This window comes from Ptychodera flava, chromosome 16 (genome assembly GCF_041260155.1).
Source record: "Ptychodera flava strain L36383 chromosome 16, AS_Pfla_20210202, whole genome shotgun sequence".
NCBI classification, from domain to species: Eukaryota; Metazoa; Hemichordata; class Enteropneusta; family Ptychoderidae; genus Ptychodera; species Ptychodera flava.
In genome coordinates this window covers 38,194,548-38,205,806 of record NC_091943.1, presented here as the reverse complement: position 1 = coordinate 38,205,806, position 11,259 = coordinate 38,194,548, and the positions used below count along the sequence as shown (strand labels likewise).

Sequence of the window (11,259 nt, the reverse complement as noted above, 5' to 3'; positions counted from 1 at the left end):
TTTGTATGTCTTACATAGGAAAGTTGCAAAAATTGGTCCAAAATGAAAAAAATCACCTCAGCTTTGTTTTCTGGATCAAATTTTCCTACAAATTGGTATCAAATATGACAAATTATGTTCACAGCCTTCAAAATTGTCTCACAACATATCCTGGGTTAGTATAGGTCATTTAAGGTCACAAACTGAGAAAAGTACCTAAAATATACAAATTTTGGGGTTTCCCAACACTTTGAGCAGAAAATTTATCTAATAACATCTTTTGGGACTTTATACCAAATTACAAAGCTATCAAACAAGGGACTTCATACCAAATTACAAAGCTATCAAACAAGTAATGTTGAGATAAAGTTTTCTTGACCAAAAATGACAATATTGTCTTAAAAATACAATTTTTTATATTTCAGGACAATTTCCACATATCTAACTACTGTCATCTCTGTACGTCTGTGTACAAAATATGAAAGCTGTCTGTCCAGGGGTTTTAAAAAGGAAACACTGTCTAAGATTTTTTGACCAAAAATGACAAAATTGCGCAAAATAGTAATTTTCCCAATTTTGTCATAATTTCAACAAATTAGAAGAGTAACACCCTTGCAAAGAGACAACCCAAATTGGAGAGCGATTGGGCCGGCGGTTTCAGAGAAGAAGAATTTTTACTGAAAATGAGAAAAATCACAAAAAAATTTAGCAAAAATACAAAATTAAGGATATCTTCACAATATTCATAAAACTGTATAAGGTTAACCTAAGGTACTTGCACACAAATTTTCAAAGCAATCAAAAAGCGGTTCTTGAGTTATTAATTCTTAACCATTTTCACATTTTGTAAGCTCATTTGCATAATTTTGGCAATGCAGACTTCATTTGAACAAAATCCCATCTATAGCCCAGGATGCATCCACACACCAAATACCAAGCTGAAACGTGCAGCGGTTTGCATGTTTTTGATGTTGACGGACATACTGTACATCATACATACACACATACATACAGACGCCATCGACTTCAGCCTATACGATAAACTCACATTGGTAAAACCAAATGTGAGCTAATAAAAAACATCAGCTTACCTTTTTTCTCACTGTATTGCTTGTTTTGTCTTGCACTTGTTACATTCATGTAAAACCATCAAGTGGATCCAGTTTATCAAGACCATATTGCAGTGGTTTTTTGCAAGTTGATCAATTCATATAAGACAATTACAGTATGCACAATGGTATGTCCATGACACCAGAATGTCAGATAAATCACCAATAAAACCATTCTCACTCACCATTCAACTCAATGCTTTGATGCAAATACATGATGAAAAGGAAACAGGAACTTGGAAGTTTAATTAAGTAACCCTGAAATGACCCACTACAGTCTGCATCTCATAATTTTGAAAATGTTCCTACCAATGCTAAAAAAAACTTTTCTTGCAGAATTTTCCATCATTAATGCTTCTGTCCAGAAACCAAGCCAAGACTTTTATTTATATTGTGGTTAAAACATTCTCTTCAGGCAGTCATTTTACAATCATTCAACCAAGAGGTGCCATATTAATGTACTATCCTCTTGAAGTGTTCAAATACAGGAATGGGCATATTGTATGAGAAAACTCAAATACAGGCATATTGATCTAGTGTTTAATTTTACTGTGGTTTTTTACTGCTTGCCCACCTACTTTTCTGAATTTTGATAGAACACAAAGAATTATTTACTATGTCCCAATCATAAGGTGACCTAATTCCAAAACATGGCTTTGATATCTAAATGATAGAGTAAAACACGGCACAAAAATCTACAAAGATTCATGGTTATTTAAAAGAATCTCAATGGTTATCCTATCAAACTAAAACACTAAAATTGCAAGCCATCTCCTGAAAGGCATAATTTCTGAGAAGTAAATTTTTTTTGAGCAAAATCGCCAAATTACCCAAACTACACAACTGTCTTCATAAGTTTGGCAATTCTTCATAAGCTGGTCCAAAAGAAACTACAAAATTTGAAAGTATTTGATTCATTGGTTTAATTTCAAAAACAAGATGAGTGACTAAAGAATGTATGAAAACAGAAGACTGCAACAAAATGTTTTTAACAATCACATTTTACATTAAAGTGTGAGAAAAGTTGAGTGGCATTTTTGCAGTCTAGTTTCAAAACTTATTTGTTTTCATGTTTTTATGTACAGAAACAGGAGTTGTGGTTCAAAAGTTCAGTCACGTTTTTAAATTTCTCTTAATACATCCTATCATAGCATGAAAGGATTACATGAACGCAATCTTTTACTACATCCATGTGTATCTATTGTGGTAGTCTAAATGCATGGCTATGACATGAAGGTTTACAACTATCTTCTTCTACTATTGTGATATCTCTCCTAACTTCAATGTGTGTTACAGCCAGGAAATTAAACCAGGGGACACGGTGTCTCACTACCGTTTATTTTGGGGCAATTTTTCACATTTTGGGGACAACATGCGTCAGTTGTCAATAAAATGTATTATTAGAAATTAGTTTCACAAACAAAATTCAAGCTACCAGGACCGAGTCACTATGCATGAATATCAGGCAATTGTATAGTATACCTTATCTGTCTCCAATCAGAGCTCAGTCTGACTACAAGCAAGTTTTATTAACTGCTGCATTTTTGTTACGACTTTGAAAGTAATATAAGCCTCAAAACAAACATGCAAAACAGATCATCGTCAGTAACAGATATCACTTGCACACTATGTCCATTGAACACAATCAACTCATGAGTGTGCAACGAGGTGACCCGCTGTGAATGAGAATGTGGGACAACAGGTTCCGTTTTGGGGACATTGTCGCAAGGGCATGTCCTGGTTGCAACACTGCTTCAATGACCAAAAAACACCATTAATATGGGATGTGACAACTGGATTGTAAGTACACCTCTTCAGATATCCTTCAACATTCTTGATCAGTTTACTAAGACGAGCTTTCTTTGTAACCTGCACATTTCAATTAACACAAAGAGACCTTAAATGATTATGCAAACAAAATTTTATTGGACTAGTACATATTGTAGATAACAAGATATTGACATTGTCAAGATGCACAGTAAAGTGGCACTTTATTGACATATCATACTGAAAGTAATCAAAAATTTCATACTCAGTGTTATCTATTACCAAACAAACAGTGATCAAGGTATTAAGCAAACAATATGGATATTTATTGTTGTGCAAATAAGACAGCTTGGACATAATAAAAAAGTCACATTGTAAAACTTTTTAAAACTACTGATTAAACAGAGTGTGAGATCAAGTCTGTTTTCCTGTTGTGACAAAAGTTTACTGTACCTGTAATCAATCATAATGAATCCTGTGGGTAATTTCAAAAGTTTTGTGCAACGAGAATTAAAATAACAGCAACCTGGAACTAGCGTGCCTTTGCGTAGCTCACCTCCGACTACAAATAAACTAAACTCCAACCCCATCACTTGTCTGGACACATAACTCTGTTACCAGCCTGTGCTATCTTTGCTAACAGCAAGACACACACCTATACTGTGTGTGTTACAGGGGTGAAATAGTTTCATGTGCTGGAAAACTGTTTCCCTTAGACAGGGGCTACATACAATTTGTTATGCATTACACCAGTTCTATATGTATTGTATGCACTTCACATACCACTACTAATTGTGATTATGATTTATTCTATGATGTCATAATTAACAGACCTAAACTGAGGGGAAAATTCCTGAATGCTACGTATTTTCTATATACACTTTTTATATATCAAAATTACCTACCAAGAGTGCTTTATTCAAAACTACTGTGATCATTACAACATTACCAACACTAGTAATGAACTTTTAATTCCTGCAAAATATTCATCAATCCATGCAAAATTTGACAAATTTGGAGAAATTTCTACAAATGCCAAATGACTTAATGTTTTAGTTTGGTATTACAAACCTATCAGAGATATTGACCTCACTTTTCTGGTTATAATAATAACACATGAAAATTTGGACCTGTCAACCCCCCATTGGATTGGATAAAATCACTCAAACAATGCAACGGTAAAATGACATTCGGCAACATAGCCCAATGTTTAAACTGTTATACAAACTTTGTGCAGGGCTGAATATAGAACATAATAAAGTCAGTGTAACCTACCTAGTAATAACAGAAAATATCATGAAAAACAGGGCAAATATTGGCCATTATAGAAAAGCTGACTTCACAGTAGACACAACTCTTTGGTAGACACAGTATCCATATGGAGATTTTATGACAAGTTACTTTTAACTGCACCTCCCTATCATTATCAATGGCCATTTTACTTTGGATTTTAACAGAAACTACAGTTTCATTCATGTCTTTATTTATCGTTACACATGTAATTAATTTTGCTTTATGGTAACTTTATTACTACGTAACTTTCATTAATTTACAAGGTTTACTATCTCTTCAGTCTTTGATGCAAATAAAACAGAAGGGAGGACTGCCCTTTGGATAAATGTTGTTTAGTGTACAGCCAAGAGCAAGGTTTTCTAGTTTACCATGCCTTTTGAGTAATTTTATCCAACCAATACACCATACTGTTCAAGTCAGACTTAATGTTGCATATGAACACACAAAAATCTACAATTCTGCTCATACAATAGGTTGACATGGAAGGTCACAAGGTCAATCGTTCATTGTGTTAACAGTAGTTGATGAAAAAACCACTTCAGCATATTGAAATGTGACTCATGATGATACAACTGAGAATCCTTAGGACACTGTTGTATGTAACTGAAAAATAATGAAATCAAATGAGTCCTGCTTGAGTTTATGGTGTTTTTCCTTCCGCTATGAATGATTGACCAAATGACTTTTCTGTAGATTGGTGAATTCATTTTTACAACTTCCATGAACATAAACAATTTTAGTACTTTGTGTTATGATGTATCTCAGCACAGGAAAACAGTATTGTTTTGTGCGTTGACTTGGGGGTTACAGGAATAAACATCTACATAGCAAGTAGATTAGCAATAATACAGCACTCGCTCTCTCCACAAACTTCTTATCAAGAAAAACAGATCTTTCTTTCAGAAGAAAAGTTGTTGTACAATCATGACATATATAACCTTTTATCAAAAGCAATTATCACTGTGTTATTACAACATTCATCTCAAAGAGATCTACCCTGGACTCTGCTATCATTAGGAGATTGAACAAACAATGAACAATAATTCCTGGATGATAGCAACAGCTTACATGGTTTCACTGTGGGTTTTGTCTCCCTTGCAGCATACCTGCAATTCCTTGAATAGTTTAACATAAATATGTAGAGCCTGTACACTGCGTAGATCAGCTGGTTTCATTGAGCTACACTGTCTACAATACAGAAGACAAGCCAGGCAGAGTCCCAATCACATGGATCAATAATAGTTGATGGAAACATACCTTCACAATACTGTAACAGTTATCAATTCTTAGTATCCAAGTAATTAAATCCATGTATTTAACTTTTATATGTATAACCTTCGATGGCATGGGAAGGTTTTCGCTGCAGATGTTTCTAGTTCTTATATGAATAGTATTCATGCGAGAGATGGTTATATATCATAAGCAAGATGTTAAACACTGTGGAAAGCAGGCTGCAAGTTGACATAATGTGAATTGGTAGTGATTTATTTTAAGCAGATATGCCGATAAGCTGAGTATAAATGGGACAACAAAGCTATGCTTCAAACAGATTCCAATCAAACAGAAACTGTATAAAATTGGTCCTACAATTCGGTTGTAGTTATAAGAACATCTAGCTGGCAGAAAACTGCAACATATTCATGTCATTGGAAAACCAGGTAAGGAGACCAGATGTAATTCCCTTTGATGGATGTTGTAACAGTTACATATTGTTATATATCAGAAGATCTCTTAACAGATCCAAGAAAAAATTCTCTTACAGAAATGTCATATCTGCAGAATAATGACTAACCAGACCAAGCTGTTGTGTCATGTAGCAAAGTTGTAAGGATATTGCATCTCTGACAAGCAACAGACTCGTGGTCAATAATTGCAACATGCCTTCCTAGCTATTAGATATAATAGCAAGATACACAGCGGCAAATCCAGCTCAATTGTTCCCACTAAACAAGAATGAAAATAACAAATTACTTTAAAACTGAAAGAGTCATTAAAAATACTGAAATATTGACAACATGCAAGTATAGGAACTGATATTCATATTGAAATTGTCTCTCTTCAAATAAGCTCATTCATTCTAACAGAAAATATATGTAATATTGATCATTATATCAGCTCTTCTGGAGAAAAATATCTCAAAAACACAACATTGTGAATTCCATCACCAGTAGACCAAATCTGAATGATGTCACACAGACATCTTCTAACAAAGTAAATGTCAAAACAGTTGGAAAAGCTGTTCAAGTGATGATTTCATCACATCACACCATATCATAACAAAATAATATCCTGAAAACACATCTCTGGTACTGTTTCACAACAATCTCAGTGAACAGAAACAACACAAAAACCTAGAGAGCTACAATCCAAATATCAAGACAGCAGATTATTCATCAAGCATGATTATATTCTGTAATAGATCTTATATCATATCATGTCATATCTGATGAAAGCCTGCAGTCTGAAAAATCTCAAAAAATAACATCCCTAACGGACCAGATCTGTGTAGGAAATACTAGTATCTACACAAGTCTGATCAAGACTTCATAGCTTCGTTTGACCTTAAATCATGAGTAATATCCTTCAAAATTACCAAATTATACATTTGTAATGATTTGACAAATCTAAGGTCATTGAGAAGATGTACCATCATAGAGCAACATAACTAAACCAGAAAACATGACAAAACTGCTTCATGGTGATAAAAGCCGACGAATTTTACAATCATCGCTTTAAAATGATCTGCAATGTCAATGGTATAGCTAAAATAAACACTTTTGAGATGTTCTAGAATATCTTCAAGCACTTACTGTGAAAACAGTCATGAAATAATATAATGAATGTTACACACATATGAATTAGTGTTTGAGAAGCTTTAAACATAATGGGTTGTCAGTTCTTAGTATGTTATTAGTATAACTGTATTGGAGACAATGTGGTGTTTGCTGCCAAACTCTATAAGATACGTTGTTATTACCAAATAAACAACAGGGATACATTGCATACACACTCAGCAATAACACACAAGTCCAACAGACAACAAAAAGTGACAACTTTGGTATGGAATATGCCAAATATCCAAACAGACTTGTTCTGAAAACATAATTTCAAAATTTTACTCTTTTTTCAGAATATCCACCTTTTTAATCATTTAAATTTTTCTAGCCACATTTTCCATGTACAAAAGCCTTTGTTTTTAGCATTAACCCTTTGAGTGCCACAATTTTTTCCCATCAAAATTTTAGTACGCTTTACCAGTTTTTGCAAATTTTTCTGTAATTTTTTAGATAATTTTGGACCAAATAGACATCATATTTTATTTGCTAGTTTTTTATCAAAATTTTGACAAAAATCTGAAAAAATTTACCAGAGTTTATTTTATAAAGGTGACAAAAATTGACCTTGGCATTCAAAGAGTTACTCTTTCATGTTTGTTTATCAGCAAATTTAGCACTGATATATAACTAGTTTAACATAAGAAGGATGAGAATGCGCATGGGCATATGTGATACAAAGATATAGTATCAGTTTTCACAACCACTTTCAAGCATTAATGAGATAAAGTATAACATATCAACAAGAAGGCTTGTAAGTGTATTCAATTTACAAAGTCACAGACTTCAAATTATCATTATCGCTATAAATTCCAACCACATTACGATTGCGGCATGGGCTGCAATGCCACTATGATATTAGCCTAGATTCCTTTTCCGTTCGCTTGCCTCCGTACCTCCGTCCCCACTACCGTCTAGCCTCGTGAGCAGTATTTCGAGCTAGAGTTGTAAAAACTGCTCATTTGAATGTCAATAGTCACCAACTGAGACCATGATGTCACTAGCGTCCCTTTCAAAGTCAATCACTGAAAATGACCCTCTCATGATTGGCCTATGACTTGGTTGGGCAGAGCTGCAGTGTCAACACAATTAACATATTTGACGTCATATTAATTAGCTCTGCCCAACCAAGTCATAGGCCAATCATGAGAGGGTCATTTTCAGTGATTGACTTTGAAAGGGACGCTAGTGACATCATGGTCTCAGTTGGTGACCATTGACATTCAAATGAGCAGTTTTTACAACTATAGCTCGAAATACTGCTCAAGAGGCTAGACGGTAGTGGGGACGGAGGTACGGAGGCAAGCGAACGGAAAAGGAATCTAGGCTACTATGATATAGCATGGGCTGCAATGCCACTATGATGTGACATGGGCTGCAATCCCACTATGATGTGATGCAGCCCACTATGATGTGACATGGGCAGCAATGCACTATGATGTGACATGGGCTGCAATGCCACTATGATGTGACATGGGCTGCAATCCCACTATGATGTGATGCAGCCCACTATGATGTGACATGGGCAGCAATGCCACTATGATGTGACATGGGCTGCAATGCCATTATGATGTGACATGGGCTGCAATCCCACTATGATGTGATGCAGCCCACTATGATATGACATGGGCTGCAATGCCACTATGGTGTGACATGGGCTGCAATCCTACTATGATGTGGCATGGTTGCAATCCCACTATGATGTGATGCAGCCCCCTATGATGTGACATGGGCTGCAATGCCACTATGATGTGACATGGGCTGCAATGCCATTATGATGTGACATGGGCAGCAATGCCACTATGATGTGACATGGGCTGCAATGCCACTATGATGTGACATGGGCAGCAATGCCACTATGATGTGACATGGGCTGCAATGCCACTATGATGTGACATGGGCAGCAATGCCACTATGATGTGACATGGGCTGCAATGCCATTATGATGTGACATGGGCTGCAATCCCACTATGATGTGATGCAGCCCACTATGATGTGACATGGGCTGCAATGCCGCTATGATGTGACATGGGCTGCAATCCTACTATGATGTGGCATGGGCTGCAATCCCACTATGATGTGATGCAGCCCACTATGATGTGACATGGGCTGCAATGCCACTATGATGTGACATGGGCTGCAATGCCACTATGATGTGACATGGGCTGCAATCCTACTATGATGTGGCATGGGCTGCAATCCCACTATGATGTGATGCAGCCCACTATGATGTGACATGGGCTGCAATGCCACTATGATGTGACATGGGCTGCAATGCCACTATGATGTGACATGGGCTGCAATGCCACTATGATGTGGCATGGGCTGCAATGCCACTATGATGTGATGCAGCCCACTATGATATGACATGGGCTGCAATGGCACTATGATGTGGCATGGGCTGCAATGCCACTATGATGTGGCATGGGCTGCAATGCCACTATGATTTAAGTATGGGTGTAGTTCCCTTCTACAGTCACAGCTTGGATGAAATAATGCAATAATAGGAAATATTTCCAGCAAGGAAAATGTAATTCTCAATAAATGTCCCTGTCCATGAGCATAAACATACTTGAAATGTTTGTAGAAGTATGGACTATCCTTTCTGCACAGTATAATCCTCAGAAGTATGGACTATCCTTTGTGCACAGTATAATCCACAGAAGCAAGTGTTAAATGAAAATTCAGATCTGTATCAGAAATTAAAAACCAAAAAATATTGCAAATGTTCTGATTTTTAAGCTCAATACCTATTCACATTGTACATTTGAAAATGGCCTTCTCTTGGAATATTGGTATATTACCCTACATACACTCTAGCACCTATTGAAAAGCTTATAAATTATACAGTTTCTGAAGTTTACCCATATCCTGCCAGGCCTATCACTGACCCATCTGCCAAGTCATTAAAAAAATAACTGACTCAACACCTTTCACCTGCTTGGCATGGCATGTTACATGGTATGTTACAGCAGGTTCAGGAAGGAAAAATCATGTTTAAAGTATCGGTTTTCAGGGAGGTCTACGCATATTCATGTTTTTGTTAAAATGCTCCATATCATAATGACATCATATGCCTCACTGGTTTTATAACCAACTTGACTTGATGGTGACATATGAACTTGGCAGGATAAGGGTTAATACAAACAGCACTGAATTATCAAGTCATTCTCTGTTGCGAAGCAATAACTTGACTTCTTTAGCTTACAATTCAAGAAAGGCTGAAGATGATATACATCTTGGTAAAGTGCAACATGGCTAATACACACATCATATCTATTCAAGAAATCCTCTTTCATGATTAAAACCTACAATCAACACACATTTTTCAAACCTGAGATATGCTAAATTACCTTTCTCTGTATGTGTTTATTTTCAATGACAAAATTAATATTCTTTGCCACAATGCTCCTGCCATTGTGGTAATATCATACAATGTTGAAATCAACATTTTTTACTGTTGATGTTTACGTCAGGGTTGCTATTGTTGAATTCAACAAGGAATACAGGATATATAGAATGGATACATGGGTCAAAAGTTGTAAGTTGTTTCACATCATACCATCGGTGTACGTTTCACCATGCATCACTCTACCATCAGTGTATGTTTCACCATGCATAACTCTACCATGAGAATGAACCATGTTGGGGTCTTCAACCACATTAGACGGCAGTGCACTTGATGGTCTTACCACAACTTGAACTGGTGGATAATTAGCAGCTCTGGGAGCATAGTAGTATGCCCTTGGATCAGCAGGAGCTATTGGCCGCATATTGTTTGGATACGAATTTGGAATCCCAGAAGGTGGATGTAACATTTGATAAGGGTGATATTCTGTGTACCTATATGAGCCAATGTTACTTGCTGTTGGCTGGGCCTCATTGTGGGCAAGAGGCATGCCTGCTAACCCTGTTTCATTGTAGACAACTTGTTCAGCATAATGTGGATCACCAAGTTCCTGTGGCTGACCTTGTGGGTACACCTGTTGATATCCATGTCTCACTGTTGAGCGTTCCATCTCTTTGACAGAGAGAACATTTTGATGGTCATTGGCTGCCTGCGTGTTCAAGAACAACATGAAGTGAATGACAGTTGCCCTATCTGCCTCTGCGATAAACAATCATAACATCTCATCAAATATGAGGTCTTTTCTACCGTTCCACCCCTGTACATAAATTTCACATGGTTTTGCTCAGCTTAATGCATGATGCGAGGCCAAAAACATGGAGAAAATTTGATTATTAAAAATGGATTAAATTGTAGAGAAATTCATTGC

At 36.3% G+C, this 11,259-nt stretch overlaps 1 protein-coding gene across 1 annotated transcript in view; it reads right to left on the bottom strand.

The window, feature by feature from the left end:
• Positions 1–2,991: 2,991 nt before the first annotated feature.
• LOC139114785 (roquin-1-like) overlaps positions 2,992–11,259 on the bottom strand; it is a 28,634-nt gene continuing 20,366 nt past the window's right edge. Inside the window, exon 16 of the mRNA XM_070676711.1 lies at positions 2,992–11,040. Coding sequence (XP_070532812.1) covers positions 10,534–11,040 — 507 coding nt within the window. The 3' untranslated portion in view covers positions 2,992–10,533. The remainder of the gene's footprint in view (positions 11,041–11,259) is intronic.